The 27057-nt window shown below is 34.8% G+C and overlaps 4 protein-coding genes across 5 annotated transcripts; 2 read left to right on the plus strand and 2 right to left on the minus strand.

The window, feature by feature from the left end:
- Nucleotides 1–786: 786 nt before the first annotated feature.
- LOC18052249 (transcription factor GTE8) lies at nucleotides 787–7961 on the plus strand. Of its 2 annotated transcripts, none has more exons than XM_006447085.2 (11): nucleotides 787–1169; nucleotides 1652–2966; nucleotides 3060–3108; nucleotides 4841–4972; nucleotides 5467–5540; nucleotides 5698–5770; nucleotides 6026–6106; nucleotides 6182–6297; nucleotides 6406–6472; nucleotides 6621–6751; nucleotides 6840–7961. In XM_006447085.2, exons 2-11 carry the CDS (start codon nucleotides 1728–1730, stop codon nucleotides 7107–7109), a joined length of 2232 nt encoding a protein of 743 aa, XP_006447148.1. In that variant the 5' UTR covers nucleotides 787–1169; nucleotides 1652–1727; the 3' UTR covers nucleotides 7110–7961. The 2 variants fall into 2 exon arrangements, with proteins under 2 accessions (XP_006447148.1, XP_006447149.1); XM_006447086.2 differs by having other exon boundaries at nucleotides 787–1148.
- Nucleotides 7962–10376: 2415 nt separating this feature from the next.
- On the plus strand, nucleotides 10377–11411 carry LOC18052250 (TLC domain-containing protein At5g14285). The gene has a single exon (XM_006447087.2). The coding sequence runs from the start codon at nucleotides 10680–10682 to the stop codon at nucleotides 11406–11408; it is 729 nt and encodes a 242-aa protein (XP_006447150.1). The 5' UTR covers nucleotides 10377–10679; the 3' UTR covers nucleotides 11409–11411.
- A 1922-nt stretch (nucleotides 11412–13333) lies between these two features.
- On the minus strand, nucleotides 13334–15781 carry LOC18053577 (lysine histidine transporter 1). The gene is made up of 8 exons (XM_024191621.1): nucleotides 15689–15781; nucleotides 15330–15496; nucleotides 14677–15060; nucleotides 14158–14551; nucleotides 13969–14074; nucleotides 13788–13879; nucleotides 13601–13669; nucleotides 13334–13493 (listed from the first exon to the last, which is right to left on the minus strand). The coding sequence occupies exons 1-8, from the start codon at nucleotides 15737–15739 to the stop codon at nucleotides 13395–13397; spliced, it is 1362 nt and encodes a 453-aa protein (XP_024047389.1). The 5' UTR covers nucleotides 15740–15781; the 3' UTR covers nucleotides 13334–13394.
- A 1059-nt stretch (nucleotides 15782–16840) lies between these two features.
- LOC18053579 (lysine histidine transporter 1) lies at nucleotides 16841–20818 on the minus strand. Its single transcript, XM_006447090.2, has 8 exons — nucleotides 20624–20818; nucleotides 19000–19157; nucleotides 18520–18906; nucleotides 18024–18417; nucleotides 17808–17913; nucleotides 17611–17702; nucleotides 17409–17477; nucleotides 16841–17310 (listed from the first exon to the last, which is right to left on the minus strand). The coding sequence occupies exons 1-8, from the start codon at nucleotides 20672–20674 to the stop codon at nucleotides 17212–17214; spliced, it is 1356 nt and encodes a 451-aa protein (XP_006447153.1). The 5' UTR covers nucleotides 20675–20818; the 3' UTR covers nucleotides 16841–17211.
- Between the last annotated feature and the right edge of the window lie 6239 nt (nucleotides 20819–27057).

The raw sequence follows: 27057 nt of genomic DNA on the forward strand, positions 1-27057 counted from the left end.
AATTCAGATCTTTTGGATCTTTACGGATCCATGTCGGATCCAAATTTTTTTTACCATCTCTATTATTATTATTAAAAAAATAAAAATATATAAAAAAATCTTTCACCAACTATAAATAGTGCTCATAAATTAGAAATATCAAAAATATTTCATCCACTTTATATGATAAATTTAGCTTAGTTTTCCAATTTTGCGAAAATCTCTGTCATCTTTTGAAAGTCGTGTCAAATTCTTAAAAATCTCACTTGAAATAATTGAAAAAAAGGGTTTTTTTTTTTTTTTTTTCTTTAGAGACCTCCTATAGTTTTTAATTAATATTACACAAATCGGACTATAATTAAACAAAATTCTAAAAGGTATAATTATTGTTCAGGGTTCACTGGTTGTCTGGTTCTTACTTCTTACCATGGATCGCAGACCGCGTACAAGCTCACAATCGCCACGTGACACGAAAGCCGCAAAGCAGCTTTTGCTGGTAGAGTTTAAATTACACCCGTACCCACGGATCAGATAAATTTAAACCAATCAAATCTAATTGCGTTCAATGCTTTTCCACTCGACACAAATTGCACCCAACCACATTCAAGTAGCCGCCGCTATGCTTTTCCACATCAAGCGTTAATTTGTCTAGAAGCTCTCTTTTGCAAATTACAATCATATCCGTCAAATCCAAATCTAACGGCCAAACGATAACTAATCCAATCCGTCCAATTCTCTGGATGTGGGAATCGAACGGTCCACATCTGTCGAACCGTGGCTGTAAAAGGAAGGCGTTCGCCTTTAAGTAATGGGACTGGAGAGGAGCGAAGTGTAAACGCTCATTCTCTCTCTAAAATTTGCTTCTTTCTCTCGGTTTCAAAGTTAAAGCTTCGTCATTTATCTAATAAGTCTTCACCTCTCCTGTTCGATTCGGCCCAGTTCGTGTTACCCAACCACTTCAGGTCTCTCACCAAGTTAGTTTTTAAAATTTCTACGGCTCGGTTCGCCCCAGTTTGCGTATGCACTAAGTATTGATTTAGGGTTGTGTGATTCAGAGATGGTTGCAATTCCAGTTTCCAAGCTATTTTTACCATAAACTGAAGTTCCTAAGAGCAAGAAATTTTGCTACTATGGAGAATTGTTTTGGCTCTGGTCGCAAGTAGTAGATGGTAATTGACTTGAGGCTTTGGGTAATTTCAAGATTTAATATTTTTTGTCTTGTACGCGTTCTTACATATAATTTAATGTTTTTCCATTCGGTCTCTTGTTTTTTGTTGTTATTGCTCAATTTTAAGTATTCAGATTGAGTTTTGGATCTTGAATTCTTATGTTCTTGAAGCCCAGTAAGTGTTCTTGCAGTGAAACAGTATGTGTTCTATTGGGGTTTAATATTACCAAAGCCCGAAAATTTACATTTAGAACTATAGGAAATTAGAAATTTATCTGTAAAATGAAATTTAATTGACCTAATTTTCATTTCGAACTGAATTTGTGAAAACATGAAAGAAAGGATGTGTCTTGAATTAGTGAATTTGTTGAACATAATGGTTAAATCAAGTTTATTGAGTTAGTTGTGTTACTGGTCAGTAGTTTGACAGTTGTTGCTAATATTACTTTTAATGTTAACTGAAATCCGGAGGGAATAATGTCCTCCTATGATTAAAATGTGCAGAGTTTGGTTATTACTGGTTAGACCAACATTTGTTGTCCTCTTGATATCTGGACCTTAAGATAAAGCTCTGGCAAAGATGATGGGGAAGAATGATAGGTTCTCAGGGGGGTATTACCGTAGTAATGCGTTTGAGACCACTGGTGAATCGGAGGGGTCTGGTAGCTCGGGACGGATTGATGCTGAGATCACTGCTTCTGAAGATTCAAGTGCACCAACAAGAAAATGCATTAATTTAAATCCTGACAAATGGGATGCCTTTGGTGTCCCTTTACAAGTCCTTTCTCTTCCAAATCTGTCGCGGTCTGAAAGAAAAGATCTAGTGCATAAGTTGACATCAGATCTGGAACAGATAAGGATACTTCAAAAGAAAGTTGGGGTGCAGAGAACAAATGGGGTTACAGTGTCTTCTTCTAGTGATATTCTTAGTTGTAGCAATGGACCAAATAGACCTCAAGTACAGAACTCCAGAAAATCGTTGGTGATGACTTGTGGGCCAGGGAAGAAAGTAAATCCTGTGAGTAATAACAGTCGCGGATGGAATCGGGGTACTTCAGGAAGGTTTGAATCTGCAGGAAAACCAACTTCAACTACAGGCACTGGAAATGTAATTTTGATGAAGCAGTGCGAGACATTGTTGAAACGATTAATGTCTCATCAGTATGGTTGGGTTTTCAACACCCCTGTTGATGTAGTTAAGATGAACATTCCAGATTATTATACTATTATAAAGCATCCAATGGATTTTGGAACAATTAAAGAGAAGATGGCATCAAATGCATATTCAAGCCCATTAGAATTTCTTGCTGATGTGAGGCTTACATTTAGCAATGCAATGACGTATAATCCACCGGGGAATGATTTCCACATCATGGCAGATACTCTTCGTAAGTTTTTTGAAGCAAGGTGGAAAGCTATTGAGAAAAAATTACCAGTAACCAAGCCCCAATCCCTTCCAGAAAAGTCTGCCCCACGTGCTAATGTTGAAACAGCTAAGGCAATCCCTCCCGCAAAAAGGAAAAAAATTGAAATAATGTGTCAGGAAATTGTGCCGACGGCTGTTAAACCAGTAATGACAGATCAAGAAAAGCACAATTTGGGCAGGGAACTGGAGTCTTTGTTGGCAGAAATGCCCGTTCATATCATTGATTTCTTGAGAGAACATAGTTCCAATGGAAGAGAAACTGGTGAGGACGAAATTGAGATTGATATTGATGATCTGAGTAATGATACTTTGTTGACATTGCGGAAGCTTTTAGATGACTATTTAGAAGAAAAACAAAAGAACCAAGCAAATGTTGAACCTTGTGAAATAGAGGTAGACCACTTTGCTGACCACCCTAATTTTGAATTTCTGTTTTCTCTTGCATGTGTCAAGGTATTACATATTCTGTGTTTTTATCTGTTGCAGCTGTTGAACGAATCTGGACTAAGCAATTCATCCATGCAACAGGGCAAAGGTTATTTTCTAGTTCATTTGATGTCTTAGGGTTGTATTCGGTATTGTTGTCCAATTGCTGCTTTCATGTGAAAAAAGGAGAATGAAAATCTATGTGATCGGTGTCATTTTCAAAAATAACCTTGAAAACAAGAAAAAGTAGAACATGTTTGATAGGAATATTTTAAATAATTATCATTGGATTAATTTTCATCAACTAAACATTAAGTAATAGTTGATCATTTTAATTATTTAATGAATTTGATTATTTTAATTTTAAGAATACATTAGGTAGTCTTCTTAATTTTACTTGGATCAAGAAAAATGATAAACTATACATATTTGATTTTAATTAATATATCAAAACATAAATATTATAATGTATTAAAAAAAAGGAAAGACTATTGTGAGGGAGATTGTTTTTTCAAGATATAACAACAACAACAACAATAATAATAATAGATCTGTGCAGTTTGCTTGTACAACGAAAGATAGACATCTATTCTTGCTTAAGCTTGTCTCCAGGGATGTTGCTGTTGAAGCTTGTGACATAGGGCCTTTGCTTATTTGCTTGAGTTATCGGCTGCTTGATTTGGCTTCTTTTTTCTGTTGGCTTCCTTCTTTGTTTAGCTTCTTTATTGGATTCTCTCTTATTGCCTTGCTTCACTTGAATTGATGATGAGTGGTTGAAGAAGTTATGTTTGAGTGGCTGTTGGCTTGGCTTCTTTACTGATTTTTGAAAGTCAGCTTTGCTTTCTATACTTCAGTTTGCCTTGGCTTCATTCTTTGGCTTCCTAGCTTCTTTATAGCTTGCTTTTTCTTCTTCTCGTTACTTCTTGTTCGATCTTATCCTTCCAATTGAAGCAGCCTTGTCCTCAATTATAATTCATTTTGGTCGTTTTGAATGGAATCGGTGTGTACTTGTTGTATTCTATACTCAAGTGAGCGTAGAGACTTTTACTTAAATATATTAAATCACGTGTACTGGGCCAACCCACTTGGGCTTTTTAACTAAATATTATTATCCCCCACATTTCCCCCTTATTAGGTTGTCCTTTGACTTTTTGTCAAAGTGCAATTTCGGCTTTATCTTCTCAACATGTCAATATCCCTTGATGCTTTATAGCAGTTGCCAGATGTTCGATATTTGATTATTTCATAGAAACAGCCGCAAAAATATCTGTTTAATTTTTATTGTCGATAATTGGCTCCTGTTTTTTGTAGCTTTGGGAAAGTACATGTGAACAATAAGAAATCTTGCTATTAGAAGTCATGAAAGACTATCAAATTAATATAGTTTTATAATAACAATTTGTTCAAAAGATTCTTTTGTCTGAAGATTTTTCCATGGCTTTTTAATGTTTTTCAGCGATGGTGTGCCTGAATTTTTTTTTTTTGGGATGCCTGAGGATTTTCTCGGGGCCGTTGTGCCTGAATATTATATCAGGGCTCTATATATTATTATTGATTATGATGTTATTATTATTATTATTATTATTTTGAGATATGGTTGAAGAAAGTTGTCATTTTGGAAAACAAAGAAAACAAGAAAAAGTTATTTTCATAATTCCTTTTTTAAAAGTGTAATATGAATTTTATATTTCCTAATTGAAAGATGATCTAACAAACACGTATTTGGTGCTTCATGAATCCAAAAACCAGAAAATAAGATTTGAAAACAATACCGAATGCACCCTTAGTGCTCAAGTTATTTAGGATCTCTTTGTGACTTGTTTTTCCCATCTTGCATTTAGGCAATGACTTACCTGATGAGGATATTGATATTGGTGGAAATGAGCCTCCTGTCTCAAGCTACCCTCCCATGGAGATTGAGAAGGATACAGCCATTAAAAGCAGTAAACGTGTGAGCCCAGGCAGCTCCAGTGGTAAACTCTTCGTGGATGCTACAATTTATCTTTTGTTTGATCTTTAATATTCTCTTTCCACCTAAGGCATGTAGCGACCTAGATCTTGAAGTTCTTTATTATTATTTGGTATTGGGATCAGAAGAATATGTATAATCGGTTTTGACTTTTGAGTACCAAAGATGCTGATATATTATAACAAGCTGATGTGATTAGCAAAGGGTCTGTATATACTTTTTAACTTCATTATTTATCCTCCTGTGTTGCCTATTTAGCTATTATAGTTGAACCTATGGGCTAAATCAATTGGTTCATTTGTTTGATTGTTTTCATATCAAGGTGATATCTGATATGTGTTGTTATCAACTAATCCTACTGTTTGTACGTCACTCTATATGTGTGTGTTCGCGTGCACGCGCATGTGTGTGTTGTGTTGTCAAGCATCATTATAATGTTAGTTTCTCTGAATTGAATTATTTATTGATTTCCCGTTGTATCTTTTGTATGCTTCACAGGTTCAGAATCTAGTAGTTCTTCTGACAGTGAATCTGATGATGTTAAAGCGTCAAGTCCCGTTAGCGCATCAAAGGTGTGTGCTCATTTGATCTAGCTGTCAATGATAAATAATTGGAATTATATGTTCCTCTTGCTTTGGTTTTTTAAATTGACTGCTATGGTTTACTGGATGCCCATCTTGTTCGCAATGGTTTTCAACCATCATTCTATTTACCCAGTTTCTCTTTCAGGTGCCAAAAGTCTCGGGTCATAAAGATAAATTAGATGAAAAGACTGGCAGTGGTGATCCTCTAGATGTAAATCGTGAGTATTCTGTTATCAGATCTGTCCTTTTGGATTAGGTACCAGCAATTAAGAACTGTGTAGTGTCCTTATAACAGTAATGAAAAAGAACTTACTGGCTGGAATTTTTTCTTTTGCTTTATGACGTCCCACTGGTTGTAGATGGCTATTATATGCTTGCTCTACCTTAGCATAATCTAAGCTGAAATGATTTACAGTTGAAGCTATAGCATTCCCCATCTTTGTGAGAATTTATTTATCTGTGGTCCTTTTCAGAGTCGGTGAGTGGATTGGATCAGCTTGAACATACTTCCCAGCAGAAACCAAGTTCTGTAGAGTCAGATTTTCGTCAAGATGGTAAGTTGACAAATTGATAGTTTATCTGCTATTAATTTGGAGCTGCATCACATGGTTCATCCCTGAAAAATTTAGGGGAAAGTGCGCCAAATGAGAGGCAGGTGTCTCCTGACAAACTTTATCGAGCTACCCTTTTGAAGAATCGATTTGCTGATACCATTTTAAAAGCAAAAGAAAAGACACTTTCTCAGGTTGGTTTCGATTTTGGCCCTACTTGCAAAGTTATTTTAATGTCTTGTTCATTTTGTGAGCATTTCAACTGAATGTGATCTGGTGCAATTTGATTTGGCTGATATCAGGGGGACAAGGGGGATCCTGAAAAACTTCGTCGGGAGCGAGAGGAACTTGAACTGCAGAAACGGAAAGGTTTGACCTTTACCATTAACCTTACATATGCTAATTTTCTGTGAATTGCTGAATTTCGTAAGGGTAGAGCTTCCCCACCTTTTTCTTCCTGAAAGTTTTAGTAGTGCATCATTAAGTAATGGTTTTCGCTTTTATTTTTCCTGTGCAGAAAAAGCACGGTTACAAGCAGAAGCCAAAGCTGCTGAAGAGGCTCGAAGACAAGCTGAAGCAGATGCTGCCGTTGAGGCTAGACGAAAGAGGGAGGTTGAAAGAGAGGCTGCACGGCAGGCATTGCTGAAGGTAAACAGTGTACAAATGGGTTCTCACCTATTCCTCCCACGCTTCTTGTTTTGGTTTTCAACAGAACATTTTTCTGGTGTTTGTACAGATGGAAAAGACCGTTGAAATCAATGAGAATTCTCGTTTCCTCGAAGACTTAGAAATGCTTAGAACTGCCCCTGCCGAACAGTTACCAAGCTCTGTCGATGAGACAAGCCCAGACCACTCTCAGGATGGCTTGGGTAGCTTCAAGTTTGGAGGTAGTAACCCGTTGGAACAACTAGGTTTATACATGAAAGAGGATGATGAAGAGGAAGATGCTGAACCACCAAGTGTTCCAAATCCTCTAAATGATGTAGAGGAAGGAGAGATTGACTAGTTCTATGCTCATGTAACATTGCACTAGTCAAAAAGGAGCTACACCACAGTACTTAATCAAAAAGGGAAAAATAAAATGCAAAAAAGAAACTGCAAGAAACCTGGTTCGGGCATTCATCAGTTCCATTCTATAGCTTTCCAAAGGGGACGGGGAAGCATGGGACTGCTGAAAGGTTAGGAAATTACATATACACAGGCAAAAGGAGGAGAAGCATATGACAATCAATTTTGGGTTATTTTATACTCTTAAGCTTCAGAGTGTGATGTGGCCTAACGTGTGAGGGGCAGGCAGATCAGTAAGGTAAAGCGTTCTCAATCATTAGGTGCAGCAAGAATGCGGGCCACAACTGTGCTTTGAATGAATTATATGAAATGCTGATGTTGTGAAAAGAAAGTGTACATGAAAATGTAACTAGGAGTTGCTAGTCTAGCGAAGCTCAAGTTTAGTACATATATTATCATCCATCATAATGCACCGTTTAAAATTAAAATTGTAGAAACAAATGACCACCCGAGATTGCAGCCCCCCGCAGCTCAATTCCTAAACTATGACAACTCATAGGCCACACCACAAAGATTTTCCTAGCCAGGCTTCACCAATGCAAAGGAAATTGTACAGCGTCTTGCGTTCTGGATGCACCTCCTAAACCTTCGACTTCTTTTTAGGCTTGTCTTCATCTTCATCATCAACCATATGATCTATCTTTCCTCCTGAATAGCTTTCCCAGTAAATCGTGAAGGGGAATCTTGTCTTTAATTGTTAATCCAAATCATTTGTTTTTCATAGCTCTTTAGCTAAGGGCGGAGCCAGGAATTTTTATTAACCTGTGCAAATTTATGAATTTATTTTATATATTTGTGTGAATGTGCAGAGAAGTAAAGAAAAAACACACGTTGAGCGATGCAGCATAAAAAACTCTTAATAGAGTTCATGTACTCAGCAAAATAAAAGACAACTGGGCAACAAGTGGGTTTATAATATAAATTTTTAAAATTGTAGTATAAAACATTATTATCAATAATTATGAATAACTTTCATAATGAATAACTTGATGTAATAAAAAGAAAAATACACTTCTGTATGGTGGCACTCTATACATGAATTAATAATTATGAATAACTTTCATATAGTCATAAAAAATTATGATCCTAATTTAGCCTAACTACAATTAAGAATAAATTTCACATTATTATAAGTTATAATTTTTTAAAATCTCATCTTTAAAAAATTGCCTTTGTATTGTAATAATTATTTGTATATTACATAAATTATAAAGTGATGATAGATTTACAAGTTCTTGTATAAAATATTGTGGCTTAAATTCGTTAGTTAGATTAAAATACAAAATAATAAAAATAAATTATGTAGGCCAACAATTATTTAATCTAAGAAGTTGAATTACGTTATGTACAAGAGTTTGTAGCGCTATCTTTACTAAAACAAAATATATGCTATGTTATATTAAAGGTTTAAGATGGAATAAAGTTTTTTTTTTCTAAAATTATTTAGGACAGTGGTTTGCGTTGTTACTCTATCTCTGAACTTGCAGGTACGTAAATTACTTGGCATAATGGATACCTTCTTGTTGAAGTCAAAATATTTCTAATTTATCTATTAATTAATTATTAATTGCATACTTTATCTTTATAACACTTGCACTAAGATTAACCAAGTGAAAACAATGATTTTTGTCGCTAAACCTCTATAAAGTTATAACTTCCTCATAATAATATATTAATTTGGTTCTAACATTATAACTATAAAAAAACTTTTCGTGTGGAAAGTATAATTACAAAGGAAATAAATCATTAAATTATGAAAATATTCTTAATTGTAACTATAAGTTATTCTGTACCTTTTAGTCTCCCAACTATTTCAATTTATTAAATACATATATAGTTTAATCATTTTATAAATTAAGTCTCTAACTCTAATTTAAGAAAAATAAAAGGATTGGAGGATCGGGATTTTCTCAATGACCTCATCTTCTATCGAGCAAATTTGATTCATGTGATTCGTAATTAATAAATTAAAAAAATATAATTAAATCTTAAACATATAATATTATTAAAAGATAGATGGCACAATATTTTAAAAAAATCAAAGAGTTCAGATTAAGAGAGGATCCTAATCAAAGAATAAATTGGAGACATATATGAAAATGAAATAAAAACTAGTTATTATATATGAGAATTAGAAAAAAAAAAAAAAAACAAGGGGCACTAATGAATTTTCCCAAGGTCCCGCCAATGTCTTTAGCAGTATCTATATCAATGTAGTGCTCGGAAACATACAATTTTAATAATTGGCTGTGGCTGATCATTCCATGGTACCGACGAAATGACCCTACAGCTTCCACAAGAATTGGCTCAGGATTAGGCTTCATGAATTATTAGGCTTGATAAGTCGGTCTTTCATCCAGGTCCTGGTTGTTAATTAGATGAAAAATCTAGCACTGGTGATTAAGAACTTTGATTGTATTGTCTTTATAACAGTCTCTTGCTTTCGTCAAGTCCCACTAATGTCAAAAAGCTATTGTGATATGAGCTTCCCCTACCTTAGCACAGTCTAAATTGAAATGATTTTATGGCTGACGCTGTAGATTTGTTACATTATGAATCAATTAGAGGGAGAGATGCAAGTTGCAACTCTGTGATTTTGTTTTTAAAATATGCAACAATGTAAATTAAAGTCAAAATAAATTCACCAAATTTTTGCTACTAAGTTGATGCTTTCTCTGCGGATCATATTATATTACATTGACCAATTCCTTGGCTCTCATTTCAACTAAGGTTGGAGATCCATTATCAGACTAAGTGAAGCTGACTCAATAATTAACATTTCTTGTTATATCAGAAAGAAAATCAGATCAAATGAAAAAGGTAGTTCTGCTCACAAAAATCCAACCTTCCTCTTGTTTGATTTTATATAAAGGTGGATAAATCAACCAAAATTATTGTCCACTTTCTATATCCAAATTTATCATTGAATTTTCTTTTTTCTTTTGCTCTTATGTTGTAAATGATTGTAATTAATATAATATGATACTTGAAATCTATTATGTGCACAGTATTTATTAATAGATATAGATATATTTTATGTAGTGTAAAGATGTATCTAGATCATCTCAATCACCATTACATGAAAAATGTTCAAATCTAATTAGATTATAAGAAAAAAAGAAAAAATAAGTTAAATATCTACATATACATGTGGTGTGGGTGTGAGACTACATGAGAAAATAATTTAATTTTTTTAAAGCATTAATAAATTTGTGACACAAAAAAGTAAAAGAAAAAGCTGAATAATAATGAAAATAATGAGCGTGTTCTTTTGCTTAAGGTCAATCAATCGTAGAGATAGAGAGAGAGAGAGAGAGAGAGAGGAAGAGAGAGAGCTCTCTCTTCCGAGCTCTCGACTCCTCGGGAACTACGATTCTTGTCAGTTCTACATTCAATCTTTCCTTCCACTTTCACCCACTGGTCACCCACCAACTCTCTGGACTGGCTCTTTAAAAGCGAAACCCTAATAATAATAATCATAACTCGACGGTTGACAGTTACAGTCACAATGGAACCCCAGTTCTTTATTTTGTTCTTGTTAATGTTCTTCACAATCTACCTCGTCGCTTACTTCGTCGTATTCCGAAGCTGGAGCCCCAAGATCCGACCCGAAGCGTCCAGCTGCCTGATCTCCATCTTCCACGGGACCCCCGCGGTCGTCTTGGCCACCTACGCTCTGCTCTCCAACAAATCCCGCGGCTTCTCCTCGCCCAACACCCCTCTCGAGAACCTCGTCCTCGACTTTAGCATCGCCTACTTCGCTACCGATCTCCTCCACTACCTCGTCTTCTTCCCCGGCGACGTCCTCTTCATCGCCCACCACCTCGCCACCCTCTTCGTCTTCCTCACCTGCAGGTGCCTCGTCTCCCACGGCGCCTACGCCTTGCTCTCCCTCCTCATCCTCGCCGAAGTCACCAGCGCCTGCCAGAACGCCTGGACCCTCGCCTGCGCCAGGAGCCACGACTCCGAGTTCGCCGGTAAAGTTTATCACATACTCTCGCCGCCCTTTTATGCGTTTTACAGCGTTGTTAGGGGCGTTCTGGGGCCCATGTTTGTGTATGAGATGTGCGTGTTTTATATGAGTGGGGCCGCTGATCCTGTGATTCCCAAATGGGTTTGGATTTCCTGGTTGATTGTGGTGGCCTCGGCTATCTCTGTTAGCATTTTGTGGGTTTCTAATTTGTGGATTCAGTTATTTAGAGAAAGGAGAGGTCTTTTTTATAAGAAAGTTACATAAATATACATATATGTATTTTTCTACTCATGATTTGTCAATTTGGTTTCTATTTTGATATAATTTGCCAATTTAGTAGTATCTCTGTCCGATGGGTGTTTTTGTTTTTATTTGTTTTCTTTTTGTATTGTAGTTACTGGTGCATGCACGATTGTAATTCGTGGGAAATTTTGTTTCTTCTTTTTATTATTTCAATCAAGGAAACTGACTCTTAAAGAGTTTTGGTTCTTTGTCTTACCGTTACTTGTAGCCAGTCAGGCCTTAGGTACTATCTGCGTTGGTGCCTCCCTTAGTTGATCATCCTTCAGCCATTGTAGTGTGCTTGATTTGATTTGAGTTGGGCGTTCATGCCAATTATATATTCCGTCAGATCTTCGATTGGCCAACTATGGAATCATGCAAAGGGAGTAAACAAATGTGGCTCAATTGATGGTATTTTATATAATACAACTTATGTAGTCTATTTTCTAGCTGCTTAGAAGAGGCTAAGCCCTATTGGTATAATTTGTGAACTGGCAGAACTGGCCCAGAATTTTCTAGTTCTACAAATTTGGTAGCACAGTTGGGTCTGTTTGTTCTTCTTTCATAGCTTGTGAGTGAGTCTCCAATACCAGCACCCAGCTGCCCAGAGTGGCAGGCTGACTGACATTTTCAGATTCTTGTGCTAACATACTCTTAGCTGAAAAAATGTAGGTGAATATTAGATTTCCACACATTTGGGGGAATTGATTACGTGGTGGGAATAGTTGGCCTGGTGAAGGTTAATAACACCATTAACTGGCTCATAAAATTATTTTTGTTCTGTAATGGTGCATCAGCTTTAGCATATCCCTCTGCATATTAGAACTACATAGTTGAAGACTTGGTCGATTTGTGAAAGATTAGCTCGGCTGTAAAAGAAACTTTATATGATCAATTTTTCTTTTTTTGGGGGTGGTCTACTATATGACAGGTTCTCCTTCTCTTATTGATTCTGAATGAAGTCCCACTTTGATCAGTTTTGAGATTGATTAATGGTTCCGATAGTTTAGTATTCTCTTTCATTATTCTGTAGGAATAGGGAATGGTTTTCATGCAATGTTCTTTGCCAATAATACTCGATACTGGAACAGTCTCCTAAACATTAGGAACCCGGTTTACAACTGGAAATTGAATCAACGAACACAATACATTAGTGTAACAATAGTTAGGCAGTTCACAAAAAAACAGAGATAACATATGCCACATGCATCTTAGCCTACAATCAAGGGATTTTTGGCTGAGTGCCATTTTTGACGCTTGGATAAAGGTAGTATGATATGGGGCACAGACATTGAAAAGCTTGAAAGAAGTTTGTAATACGATCATGCAGTTAAATGGACATACATAATAGTCTTCAGAAGATGTTCCTCCATTTTTTCAGCTTCCTGCTCCACAGATGAGCAATTTAATCAAAGATTTGAGAGACATCCTATTGTTGTATACATAATTTCTGCTGGAATTATAATCGGCATCGGTCCCTTGCAGCATGCAGCGCTAACAGGAGCAATTAATTAATCGTCTTATTTCACAAATGTAAACATACACACTAGTTCAACACATGCATGCTTGGACCATGCATAAAGCACAGAGGAGAAAGGACAATCACATTAAGAGTAGAACTTGTAGTGCTTTGCATTTCTGATGATAGTCCTTAAGCCTCCAATAGGTGATAGAATGTATCATCAACAGGAGATAAGTCTTCAGAATCACATAATAGTCTTCAGAAGATGTTCCATTTTTTCAGCTTCCTGCTCCACAGATGAGCAATTTAATCAAAGATTTGAGAGACATCCTATTGTTGTATACATAATTTCTGCTGGAATTATAATCGGCATCAGTCTCTTGCAGCATGCAGCGCTAACAGGAACAATTAATTAATCGTCTTATTTCACAAATGTAAACATACACACTAGTTCAACACATGCATGCTTGGACCATGCATAAAACACAGGCGAAAGGACAATCACATTAAGAGTAGAACTTGTAGTGCTTTGCACTTTTGATGATATTCCTTAAGCCTCCAATAGGTGATAGAATCATCAACAGGAGACCGAGTATGATGCAGATCTGAAAATTAAGAGGCAAAACTAGGTTAGTGTAATATCTTTAAAGCACACGAGGATACATTGAGTGAGATCATTTGATAGTTCATTAATATTCAAAGTGAAACATACCCAGTTTGTACACCAAGATAAGCTGAACTTCTTGGGTTTGTAGATGGCAAGCCACATGATGCAAGGTAGCTGAAAAGTGTTGAAGAGAGATATCAGTATTTGCCATGATAGTAATTCTACAGAACCACAATTTTTTAAGAACAGTGTATTGATTTCATCTGGGGGAGGGCAAGGAATTTTGACTTACAAAATATGTTGTTGGGGCAAAAGCAAATCCTCCAAAGAATCCAAGAAGACCACCAAAGAAAGGAAAGGTTATAGCTACAAACATGGTGAAAGCTGAAAGAAAGAGATCGTTTCTTAAGAAAACACAACCACTATGTGAGATAATTAACACAAGAACATGGTGAAGAGAGGGATTTACGTACCAACATATAAATTGCGGGTGATGAAGCGAAGCAATCCGCTGGGTTTGAAATGCAATTTGGTTACCATCACAGTTTCTATCATGTCAAAAACTGGCATGGCATACAGCTGCAGACAGAAAAAGTTCACTGAATTCAATAAAACCTTACGGTCATCAGGGAGCAGAAAACAAAGACTCAAACAAACCTAACCTGATAGCTGCCGATAACATGAACGACAACAAACATGTTTGCAGCCACAATAAGCCATGTCGGTTTGTCTAGTGAAATGAGGATGTTGTCTTCAACAATATTGCCAAACACATAATAACCAACAAGTGCAACTGGGAAGTAGCAAAGTGCCACAACTATATAGGCAATGACAACTCCCCTCCACATTGGTCCCTTGGATGGCTTCTCTGGTGTAGAAGGAATTGTTGCTTGAATCTCCAGGACTACGTTGTGGCCCGCATAGGCAAAAGCTACGTCTCCTAAGGCAGTAAAGAAGTCAAAGACTGTCCCTGATGTCGTTGTGGCTTTGTAGCCGTATTCCACGTTTGGCTGCTTTCCCTTGTGGACAGAAGCTGACCAAGCTATGGTAGAATAACTGCATGATAACCATGATATCATTCGAAATTCAAAATTTAAAGCTGTTAAAACTTAAATACTGCTGTTAATACCGGCTTAATTAACATCCTACTGGCTTGTGAAAGTAGCATATAAACAGCACACCTTAGAGACATGACTGCTGCAGCCAAAGAAACACCAGAGATGGAGTTAAAGTTAGGGAGGTGAGCGAGAACGAAGTGAACAGACGCGAATATCATGATGAAGTAGGTTGTTTTAATTGGCTTGCGGCCGTTGCAGACTAAATCATGAACCTTCTGTAGAGATTTTCCACCAGTAACCATATAGACAATGTCCACACCAACTTCACAGATGAGCTGTTGAGGCACTACTATATAAAGGCCAAGCTTTTCACCGAAGGCATGCTGACCCAGCTCATGATATCGATCAAACCGTTTTCCAGGAACCATTTCATGCATCTCTACCATTTGCCATAGAGTGTAAAAAGTGATTGTCCACGATAAAATCAGAATCACTACACCAGGGCCCCTGGAATTTAATACAGAAAACTTCGTTCAAAAAATCGGTAAATAAAAATCCTAATACTTTTTGTGTAATTGTGTTTGGACTTTGGACCCTGTAAAACTAACGTATGCAGGAACTGTTGCATTAGCAAATAAGATTTACTGGCGGAATTAGTTATTGATGATGATCGCAAATTCTGTTAGGCTGACGGATAATTTTATTTTCAATTTTTTTTTTCTCTCACAAGTACGATATTTAAGAGCTGAGGTCTGATCCTTTTGCGCTGAACGTACCATCCAAGGTTTGACATGGCATATGGAAGACTGAGGACACCGGCTCCAACCATGGCAGTAACATTGTGGAAAGCTGAGTACCACCATTTTGCGTTCCTCGAAGAAGTGATAGGAAGCCAATCATCAATCGCCTTCTGCTTCTTCAGTTTCTCATCTACCTGAAAATGCTAATTAATATCACACGTCAGTCAAGTTAATGACTAACAATTTCTCAGAAATTAGCTTAAAGACAATCACCAACCAGCATAACATCACGAGCCTTATAATTTTGGAACAAACGTTGAGTGTTTCAATGTTTTGTCCAAAAGGGTAATCAAGCGTGGTCTTGGGAGTATTAGAGGGGAGAAAGAGGGACTTACATCGTGGGAGACATGCTCTTCTTGCCCACCAGTTTGAACTTGATCACCCATGATTCTGTCCTCTGAAAATTTCTAGACAGGGGCGAACTGAAGCCTATGACAAAGTTGAAGATGATTGTATATGCAAGCAATATAAACTAGGAAACATCGAAGCTTGTCAATGAGATCTCCGTTTCTCATGCTCAAGACAAAAACATATAATTGACAAAATCCATATAATAATTCCCACTTGTAAGTTCTGTTTGTCAGCACTATGCCAACGGCATTCAGGTTGAACTTGATTGAGGCTGAATACATTCTTTAATTTGTAATTACCCTCAAATACGCCAAATGCAGGCATTGAAACAGTGAAATAATTTAGTCCCACATTTAGCTACAGACATAGTTATTGGTTGAATACTGTGGCCGGCCTTTTGCAACAGTTAAAATTGTGTGTAAGTTTCATTAGTTAGTTGCACACCTCCTCTTGATTTCTCTATATATTTCCAGACTGCCCATCTATCTGATGAGTGATGAAACAACACTTGACTGGTAATGAGTTTACAGAAGAGTATGCTGATGATATAAAGTGATATGGTGATTGAATTGGTCATTCGTTGTATTTCATATTTTCTTGCACTTACGGGTTAAAATAGCATCTTCCGACTATAACCGTGCTGCCAACATGAAGGAGCACTGCTGACTGGTGTCATCATAGTCGCGGCATCAGATTGTGAGGTATCAAAGCTTTTATCGTTTCTTTTCTCACTTGATTTTACTATTAATTTACAAGGAAACTAAGAGTATAGATAATTTATTTCCGTTTCTAGTATGTCTCTAGGAAGCGGTATCCTAGTCCTACAGGATTTTGCCACAGCAGGCAAGCGAAGATGCTAACGCAGTCTCCACATCTACTTATTGGTGAGCAATAAAAATTTTGTTCATCGTTCCCCGGATTTTACATGATGTCTTTAGTTATTTGATTTTCCCTGGACACACAACATTTTGCTTCCTCGCCGTCAACTTGGTTTACTTTTTTTCCTGACAGTGTCCTTCAAATGTTTATTTTATACCAACAGAAGAAATGAGATAAAGATGTATATACAGCAGATTGGCACCCGAAATGCATGTCGAGTAGGGGAAAGTGAAACAGTCACAATGAACATTCAAAGATAGGAAGAACAGAAATTCAGCACTTTCTTTAACCAATAAAATCATTAAGAATACACCCTCTCGTATATGCAAGCACAAACTCTCTTTTTATTTTGTGTAGTTCAAAAAAAGAAAGAAAAAAGGAAAAAGAAATAATTAAAAGTAAAGGCCTCTAGGAAATTCCATTTTCCTTAGTTCTGTGGCAAGAATCCCAAACTTCCACAGGCAAGCAGCAAGCCAGTACTCCATAGACAACATATCTGAGTCCGGATATACTTTCTAGAATCCTATCCGGATGTTAGTCTTGCCCACATCATCTGCATGTTTGCTTTCATCATTATCAATTCATGCCTCACGATCACCCACTTTCTCTAGTATTGCGGGTAGATTACCTAAGAGTAGAACTTGTAGTCCTTGGCTTGAAGAATGATTTGTCTCAGTCCTCCGATAGGTGATAAGATCATCAAACATAAGCCAAGTACAATGCAGATCTGAAAACCAATGAAGTCATGTGAGATCAACTGAACTTATATACTAGAATTAAACGAAGTAACACTAGAGGTTATGAAGATAATCACTTGAGACTTACCCAGTTAATGCACCAAGATAAGCTGTACTTCCTTGGCTTGTAGATGGCTAGCCAAATGATGCATGGCAGCTGAAAATTAATTAAAACAAAACGTTAGATACGGAGACTTGGTATAATATATCAGTTGTTGAACGGTGCCAAAAAAAAAAAAAGAGAGAAAGGAAAAAGTTTTTGAACTCTGCAGAGGGAGAATCTGGCTTACAAAATATGTTGTTGGGGCAAAAGCAAATCCTCCAAAAAAACCAAGTAAACCTCCAAAGAAAGGAAAGGTAATGCCAATGAACATTGTGGATGCTGCAATGAATAAATGTTACATTAAATTAATTCATAACAGATCTCATGTAGAAATATCAAAATCTTGTTTTAATATAACATGACAGTGTAGAGGGGAGTGCTTACCAACATAAAGATTGCGTACAACAAAGCGAAGCAATCTGGTGGGACTGAAATTCAATTTCTTCACCAATAAAGTTTCAATCATGTCAAACACAGGCATTGCATAGATCTGTATTAATGCAAATAAATGAGAACTGATAAGTAAACTGACAATAATAGTCAATCTGAGGTACTTTATTAACGCAAATACAAGAAACCTTCAGAAAGTTCGATTCATACCTGATAGCTTCCAATAACATGAACAACAACAAAGAAGTTAGCCATTACAATAAGCCATGTTGGTTTTTCCAAGGAAAGGAGGATGTTATCTTCAACTTTATTGCCAAACATCCAATATCCAATGAGTGCAACAGGGAAGTAGCACAATGCAACGACTATATAGGCAACAACAACTCCTCTCCACATAGGCCCCTTGGATGGCTTCTCGGGTGTAGATGGGATTGTTGCTTGGATCTCCAAGACAACATTGTGCCCGGCATATGCAAAAGCCACATCACCCAAGGCACTAAAGAAGTTAAAGACTGTCCCTGCTGCAGTCTTAGCTTTGTATCCATACGCCACATCTGGCTGAACACCCTTGCGGACTGAAGCTGACCAAGCAATTGTAGAGTAACTGTATATATATGAACGTAAAAATCAAAATTTCTGTTAGAAACTCAAACTCCATAGTTAACATGTGCAATGGCAAGTAAAATCCAAGAGAGAGCAATTGTACCTCAAGGACATAACTGCAGCTGCCAAAGAGACACCGGCAATGGAATTGAAGTTGGGGAGATGGGAGAGTACAAAGTGAACAGAGGCAAAGATCATGATGAAGTAACTAAGTTTTATTTCTTTGCATGGTTCTTTGCATAAAAGTTCATGGACCTTATGCAGTGATTTGCCTCCCGTAACCATATAGACAATGCACACACCGACTTCAACAATAAGCTGTTGTGGCACCACGATATAGAGACCAAGTTTTTCACCAAAAGCATGCTGCCCCAGTTCATGGTATCTGTCAAACCGTTTTCCCGGCACCATCTCGTGCATCTCAACCATTTGCCACAAGGTGTACAGAGTGATGATCCACGACAATATCAGAATGGCAACACCAGGACCCCTGAGATGAAAGAATAAGCAAAGTTATGTTAATTCAAAAGAACTGATAAATAAATATAGTTGCTTCAGCTGTATGAGTTAAACATAAACACACCATCCAAGTTGAGCCATGGCATAAGGGAGACTGAGGACACCAGCTCCAACCATGGCCGTAACATTGTGAAAAGCTGAGTACCACCATTTTGCATTCCTTGAGGAAGTAATTGGAAGCCAGTCATCAATTGCTTTCTGCTTTGCTGCTTGTTCTTCACTCTGCAATTTATATCGTCGTCATAACAAAATGTTTTTTATTAGCTTAGAAAGAAAAACGCATTACCAATTCAGCTATTTTGCACTTTATAATTTAAAATTTAATAATAGAACATGCCTTTATTAGAACTTACAGGGAAAGTCATGATATTTCTTCATAATCTAGATTCATACAAAGTAAGTGAATATAGATTATCTATTTAGAATCAAATTTAACCAGAATTTCGATGTGTCCATTACTTATAGCTAATCTGATTAATTTTATTTTTTATTTTTTAAACACACATATAGTGTCCAATTAGGAAATCCTGACCATATTAAAGTTTGGGATAAGTTAGAAGACAAAAAAGACAAAAAATAAAGATTTTAAGATAATTTTTTTTTTTTATCTTTTAACTTATCCCTCACTTTAATATGGTAAGAAAATATAACCATATTAAAGTTCGGAATAGATTAAAAGATAAAAAAAACAAAAAAAAAACACAGATTTTGGATAAATTTTTTCTTTAATATGATAAGAAATTCATGATTATAATATTTCTATACATACATATAAAACAACTCTTACTATATCTATTCATAGCCAATTAATTTAAAAAATAAAAGCAAATGATCAAAGAACAATTTTAAAAAATATATATATATTTGATCGGAGAATAATTTTTAAAGTTGCTTGCAAATTAGAGATAAGCGTTATGAGTCAAAATATAGAAATTGCGAGACTTATATGTCACATGCAAGATGGTATGCCCTAGACTTCATATACATAAATAAAAGCAAATGGGAACCCATTTTGAGTGGCACAAACGTAATCTTCAGATTTAAATATTAATAAATGGAAACGTAAAAAACAAAATTAAATATATATAAATAAATCCGTCAGTTTTAAAATTTTTTTAAAAATTAAAAATCAGCCAATTGGTTTATTGGTCTCAGATTCAAAGCTACACAAAAGACAAAGGCCTCTTTTTTTCTCCCGTCAACAGGATTTAAGGCTGGCCTATCAAAACGATTGAAGGTCGGCTAGAACAGTGTTGAAAAATTGGTGCCGTAACCAGAAGGTTAACTTTTTTATTTTTTTTTAAATTGATCATACAAAGGTAATATGAAAAGGGCTCAATTCGATCTTGTGAAGTAATTAAATATATATATAATTTACTTTTATTTTTTAAAACAGGAATAATGGCAATATAAAACCAAAAAAAAAATTAAAAGAGACAACAGGAACAAGAGAGCAAATTTTACGTGCACAATAATTTAATTAACAAGTTTTAAGATCATGCGGCTAATGAACGGAAAGAACCCAGTTCATGAATCATGACGGAAATTTAAAACACGCCCGGAAAATTTTTTTCTTTAAAAGAAAAAATTAAGGAAGACAGAGCTCCAAAAGTTTTGGAAAAGTGATGCCAAACAGAATCAAAATCTATAAAAGTAAAAAGACAAGAGAGAGAGAGAGAGATACTGACGGTGGCATGGTTGTAATTCTGATCAGTTGTTGCTGGCCCTTGAGTCCCCATGACTTTTTTCTTTCTCTCTCCTTTCTTTTTTTTATTTAATATTTGTACTTCAAGAAAGAAAAAAGAGTTAAAATTTGCAGAGAAGAAAGCTAAGCGAAAGGGGAGACGAAGCGAATGCAGTTAACGCAGGTGAATGAAGGAACTCACGAACTGGGGGCCTGTATTTATAGACTTGTGCCGTGGGCTGAGGAGCCGGACATGTGACGTTTTTTAAGTTGAGTGTTGACTTCGGTAAGTTCTTTGAAACTACCGCCCGATCGGGGACTTTGTAAATTTTCAATACCAATTGTAATATTGCTGGACTTTCTTTCTAGGACAAATTCTTTATATATATATATATACATAACACAAAATAATATTAATTATCCAAATAATTTGTAATAAGAGTTCGTGTATATTATGGTTTGACTTTGATAGTCCGAAGATATCGTCTTACCCTCTTGTTTGATGATAAAAAAATCAACAGAAATTCGAATTTATTACGGTATCACAATCTCATGTATCCAGTAAATGATAAAAACAAAATTAATCTAATCTCCCTTTATTGACTTTGTGAGCTGTCGCCTCGAAAATTCCATGAAACTATCTCATCATCTGATTTGATTTTATTATGCTGAAATAGTAACTTAAATATAAAACCACAGAAGTTTATTAAATTTGTAAGATTTTTGTTTCTTCTATCTTTAAAGAAAGTTTAAATAAAAGAGAAAACTACTGGTAAATTGATTATAAAAACATTACCCATATGGGTGAAGATTTTTTCTACTCCACTATTTGTATAAAAACATACCACATGAAAATATAATACCAAATCTACCCCCTTTTTTTAATTTTGATACTTAAAAAAAAAAAAAAGCTCAGTCAAAAAGGAAAGCATAGTAGGGTAAGAAAACTTCCCAAGTTTCACAGAACTCTAATGCATGAAGGAAAGAGTATCAGGAAACTACTGCACCACAAGAAATCCTACAAATAGTTTGATTAGCAACGGCTAGAAAGAAAGTTTGGGTGAAAAAAAAAAAGATGGAAGGTTTGCAGCAGAGTAGAGTGGGAGAAACTGACTTACCATCACATTACTCACATTGGTTAATAACATCTAGGTTCTTAAGTTTTCATAAATAAAGATCTGAGTTGTTCATTTTTATCAAATAGATCGTGATCCCTGTTGAAATTGCTGTGTTTACCCTTGTCATATTTCTACTTTAAAGGGCATTTTAATAATTTCAATATTGGCTTTTTATTTTTTGTGTTTGTGTGTAAAGATGGCCAATAGGCCAGACGGCTCATAGCATGGCACATGTCTATACACACGACGCGGCACAACGCGAGCATATTTTGGTGAGGCACGCGGCACGACACAGCACTCACGCGGGCTAGGCTAGGCTTAGAATTTTAGGCACGGGGGATTTAAGAGCATGACATGATTAGTGATGGGTTAAAACACATAACGTGAAAAAACCCGCAATAAATACGTTTGACTTTTTAATGAAAATAAATTTAAAATTTTATGATTTTACAAATAATTTGAAATTGAATCTTTTAAATTCATTTAATTCTTAGTTTAAAAAAACTATAATTGATTTATGTTTATAATTTGTTAAATAAATAATTGATATCATGATTTAAATACAATTTTTATAAATATCATGATTTTATAAATATATATTAATATTGTTGTGAACTATGATCTATGACTTTATATAAGTCTAAGATAACAATTAAGTTATCTCTTAACAAAAATTTATTATTATTGTTGTTGTTAAGTATTAAAAAAGAATTCTAATACCATAAGGTCAAATTTAGTAATAAATATTACATTATCTTATTATTATTCGTTTATTATTATTGAGTATGGACTTGAGTTTTAAATTTTCGATTACATTAAATTTGAATAGAGGCACATGGACTCACAAAAGTACATAGAATTGGAAAAAGTGCACCGACAACTTGACATGTGCTCTTAAAAAAAAAATTTATCAGGCTTTTTGTCTTAGGCACGACATGGCACGAGTGAGCACAGCATGTGTGCCAGGTTAGACCTAAGCAAAAAAAAAAAAAAAAAATTGAAACAGCATGAAATACATAGTGGGCTGAGCACGGCACGACACGAACATGAGCACACACAGGCCTTCCATTGCCGCCCTGGCCCATTGGCCATCTTTATGTTTACGTGGACATTGAATAGGGGTTAAGTTACTTACAATAAATCAATAATTGTTATTGACTACAAGTTGAAAACAACATGACAATACTACAAGTTGAAAACAACTTGGAATTGTCATGGCCAAAAGAAGAAGATAACATCACCTTGTTATTTATTAGGTAATCTTTGCTTTATGTTAATAAATTATTATTTTTTAGGTTAATGAATAATTATATATTACCATTTGCCAGCTTGAGCCAGATATATACGTTTCTAAATTAGTAATTTTCTAAATTATTTATTTACAAAAATTTACGGCAAATAAAAATATATTTTCAAGACGTGGTCACAATATTTTCCTTAAAGAGCCTGGAAAATTTTCATTTCCTTGATCCAGTTGACAAACTTAAACCCATATAGCATTTATTGAAATCACTCTTCATTTGGAAGGATTAAATTTTTAACAACCGGATTTCAAAAACAAATCACTGTGTAATGTATATAACACATATATATTAACGAAACATTTATCAATTATAGATTCAATTTTAATTTTTTCTTTCACCTTTGATAATGCTCGATCCTGTTTGATAATGACTTTTCCAAATTTATTTGGAATGTTACAAGGGAAAATAAATATTCTTCCAATGCAATCATTAATAACAAAATTAGCAAAATTTTTTACTGGATAATATGAATGTAGAATTCTTTTGTTTACAATGGCCGGTCGAGAACATAATTAAAAATTATTTTTTAAAACCTTTATCAGATATTAATTAACGATCATTTTTTTTTATTTTGGAAAAGTTCTTAAAAGGGCAATTAGATATTCAGAAAATAGAAATATGATTTTTAAGGAAAAGTATTGTTGAAAAAAATACGTTTAATTAGCTGTACATGATCTTCTTCTGATTTGTTTCTTTATTTGGCTTTTTCTGGGTAAATATTTTGAACTCAAAATGATTTATAGAAAGTTATTCATATATCATTGGGAACACGGTATAAGGTTTACAAGAGTATCGTTCTTTACTAACTAAAGCACTATTAGATAATGAGATTTTATCGACTATCTGACTATTTGGTGACGTCCAAGATGTGGTGTATATATATACACGGTATCCACTACAACAAAAACAAACTTTAGCAACGAATAGTTTAATTGCTAAATGCTATAGCGACGAAAAAATTTCCATTGCCCTTTCGTCGCTATATGAGCATTGCCTTAGGTCTTTAGTATCAAATTTTCAAACTTGATTGCTAAATGCGTATGTTTAGTGACGAAATAATTTTCGTAGCTAAAAGTATTTTTAAGCGACAAATTTTATTTTGCCGTTAAAAAAACTTAAAAGTTCTTTTACCGATGAATAATGTTTCATCGCTAAATGAGTACTTTTAGCGACGAATAATAATTTTTGTTGTTAAAATGTATTGTTTTTCTACTACTTAATTGTTATTACTATTGTTCCAATAAAGAAAATTGTTACAAATCAATATAAATTTCTTGATTATAAATGAAAATCTAATCTATTTGCTTCATTACTGATTTATATTATAGGTAGGGGTCCCGCCTAATCTCTAACCTTGGGCTTTAAAAAAATGAATATAAATTTCTTGATTTTCTTCATCTTGATATAATTTATCTTCAATATTCAATTTAAATAAACACAAAAGAAATTAGTTAAGACCAAATGCTTTCTAAGACAAAATATTAATATAAGTTGTAATAAATAAGGTAAATTAAAAAAAAATTACACCATGTTAAAAATAAAAGACAAAAGAAGTAGAGATTAAATTAGAAAATGAGAATTATATATTTAGAGATGAGAGAATTAAAAAATAAAAGTAAGGGAATAAGAGAATAAGAGAATGAGCAAAAAAAAAAGAATGAAATAAATGATATATAAATAGGGTACTAGAGTTTTTAGCAGCGAAATTTAAAATTCATTACTAAAACTTAATTTTGGCAGAAAATAATCAGCCAAAATTTATTAAATTTTCACATTTTTTTTAGAAATGTACATTTAGCGATGAAATCTAAATTTCATTGTCAAAAGTACACATTTAGTTGCGAAATTTAGTTTTATCGCTAAAGATCTTAAATGTTGGTGGAAAATCATCTGCCAAAATTTTTTAAATTTTCACATTTTTTAGCCATGAAATACAAATGTTGTTGCTAAAAGTGCAGATTTAGCGACAAAATTTAATTTTCGTTGTGAAAAGTACACATTTTGGTGGAAAATTAACCACTTTAAATCTTTAAATCGCTAAAAATACTCATTTAGGGACGAAAGTTAAATTTCATCGCAAAATGTCTCAAATTTTGACATTATTTTAAATATTTAAATGAATATTTATAGCGAAGAATTGAAATTTCATCGCCAAAATACACATCTAGCGACAAAGTATAATTTTCATCACAAAAGGTCTAAAATTTTGGCATTATTTTAAAATTTTTAATAATATTTTTAGTAACGAAATTTAGATTTCATCGCTAAAAGTACACATTTAGTGAAGAAATTTTGTCGCAAAAATTTTAAAATTTTGGCATTATTTTTATATGTAAATGAATATTTTCAATGATAAAATTTATATTTCATCATTAAAAGTATATATTTAACGACGAAATTTAGATTTCATTGCCGAAAGTACATGTGTAGTGATGAAATCTAAATTTCATTGCAAAAGGTCTAAAATTTTGACTTAAACAAATATTTTCAGCAACGAAATTAAAATTTCATCGTTAAAAATACATATTTAGTGATGAAAAAGAAATTCGTCCCTAAAAATTCACTGCTAAAAACTTGAAATAGGTATTAATTTTTTCTTATATATTTGGGTGACGAAATTATTTTATGTCACTAAAACATACATAAGGCGACAAAAGAAATTTCGTCGTTAAAAAGTTGGATGCTAAATACCTAAACTCTTATGGTGATCTTATTCATACCCACAATTTAAATTCTTTATCGAGAACTGTTTGGGGATAAATAGAGTATTGAAAATGAAGCGCCACGTGTCGATGCAAAGTGTTGTGCAAATTTTAATGTACTCACAAGCGTACGAATCTATTGTAGTATAGATTAATGGTGACGAGTGTCAATCCCACGAGGAGGTGGATTTTAATTGTGTACAATTAATTTTGTAAATGGGTGATTGGATTTATGGTGGAAATGATTTGGAATATGCTAAAACTTAAATTAAAATGGTGAGAATAAATTCTAAAATTGGTATTGAAATGGCGAGAATAAATTGAAGAGAATTCTATTGAAATGACGTACTTGGGTATCTGGATCCGTATCAACATGCATCATGGGCTAAATAATCCGTATTAATGCCAATTAAATCATAGGGGGGGAATCCACACCTCATGAACCACGCTCTAATCAATATGGTGCTAAGGGCTTATCGTGCCAAATAATAATAACCTTGTACTAGAGGGCCGGTGAAACCAAGGCGGTACTAGACAAGATTAGTATTATTTGTCGATGAGAAGTCAAAACATCCACAAAAACTAGAGGGGAAGAGAAAATAAATTTACCAAATAAAGCCTATGACACATGTTGATACTTCACCTTCAACTCAAGCTTGAAAGAAAATTAGCCACTCATAATTGAATTAGGGGCAAAATGGGAATTTATTAAAATACGAAGAAAATATAAGATGGAGAAGGAATTACAGAAAATGGATCCCAAAAATGGATTCAGAGATATCAAATTAGGGGGGGAGGCCCTCTTTTTATAGATACATGGAGTAAATTATGGCCATCGGATTAAAAACAGTTTGGACGCTCAGGATTGCGTCACGTCATCAGTCAACAGTCCACGGTTTGACCACGCGGATGAACAGTAACACGGTTTGACCCGGATGAACAGTAACGCGGTTTGATTGAAAATAATCCTGTGTGATGCATGCACCCTACGCGAGATTTTTCGTCCACTGATATGCTGCCACGTCACCATCAACAGTACATAAGAATTTTAGTCCAACAGGATCATGACACCTCATCAGTCAATGCCACATCATCAGTCAATGCCACGTCATCGGTCCGTCTATGTGAACAGTGCTGTGAACAGCCTTTCCTGCTACGCCTGCAAAATTACAACAGAATTACAGAGGTACGCGGGACCACTCCACTACGCCCAGCACGTGAATACGCCACAAACTTGCTCTCCACTGATATTTTTGAAACGTCTAAGCTGCCATACGCATGAAAATAAGAATATTCCTGACATGACAGCAGGGA

The sequence above is a fragment of the Citrus clementina genome, unplaced genomic scaffold, assembly GCF_000493195.1.
Source record: "Citrus clementina cultivar Clemenules unplaced genomic scaffold, Citrus_clementina_v1.0 scaffold_2, whole genome shotgun sequence".
NCBI classification, from domain to species: Eukaryota; Viridiplantae; Streptophyta; class Magnoliopsida; order Sapindales; family Rutaceae; genus Citrus; species Citrus x clementina.

Coding starts and splice junctions, on each gene's coding strand:
- LOC18052249 (XM_006447085.2), top strand. CDS start 1,728: ATGATGGGGAAGAATGATAGGTTCTCAGGGGGGTATTACCGTAGTAAT. Junction 2,967..3,059: donor TTGAACCTTGTGAAATAGAG/GTAGACCACTTT, acceptor TATCTGTTGCAG/CTGTTGAACGAATCTGGACT. Junction 6,473..6,620: donor TGAACTGCAGAAACGGAAAG/GTTTGACCTTTA, acceptor TTTCCTGTGCAG/AAAAAGCACGGTTACAAGCA.
- LOC18052250 (XM_006447087.2), top strand. CDS start 10,680: ATGGAACCCCAGTTCTTTATTTTGTTCTTGTTAATGTTCTTCACAATC.
- LOC18053577 (XM_024191621.1), bottom strand. CDS start 15,739: ATGGGTGATCAAGTTCAAACTGGTGGGCAAGAAGAGCATGTCTCCCAC. Junction 13,670..13,787: donor TTGCCCCAACAACATATTTT/GTAAGTCAAAAT, acceptor AACACTTTTCAG/CTACCTTGCATCATGTGGCT. Junction 13,494..13,600: donor TATCTTGGTGTACAAACTGG/GTATGTTTCACT, acceptor CTTAATTTTCAG/ATCTGCATCATACTCGGTCT.
- LOC18053579 (XM_006447090.2), bottom strand. CDS start 20,674: ATGGGGACTCAAGGGCCAGCAACAACTGATCAGAATTACAACCATGCC. Junction 17,703..17,807: donor TGTACGCAATCTTTATGTTG/GTAAGCACTCCC, acceptor TATTCATTGCAG/CATCCACAATGTTCATTGGC. Junction 17,311..17,408: donor TATCTTGGTGCATTAACTGG/GTAAGTCTCAAG, acceptor ATTGGTTTTCAG/ATCTGCATTGTACTTGGCTT.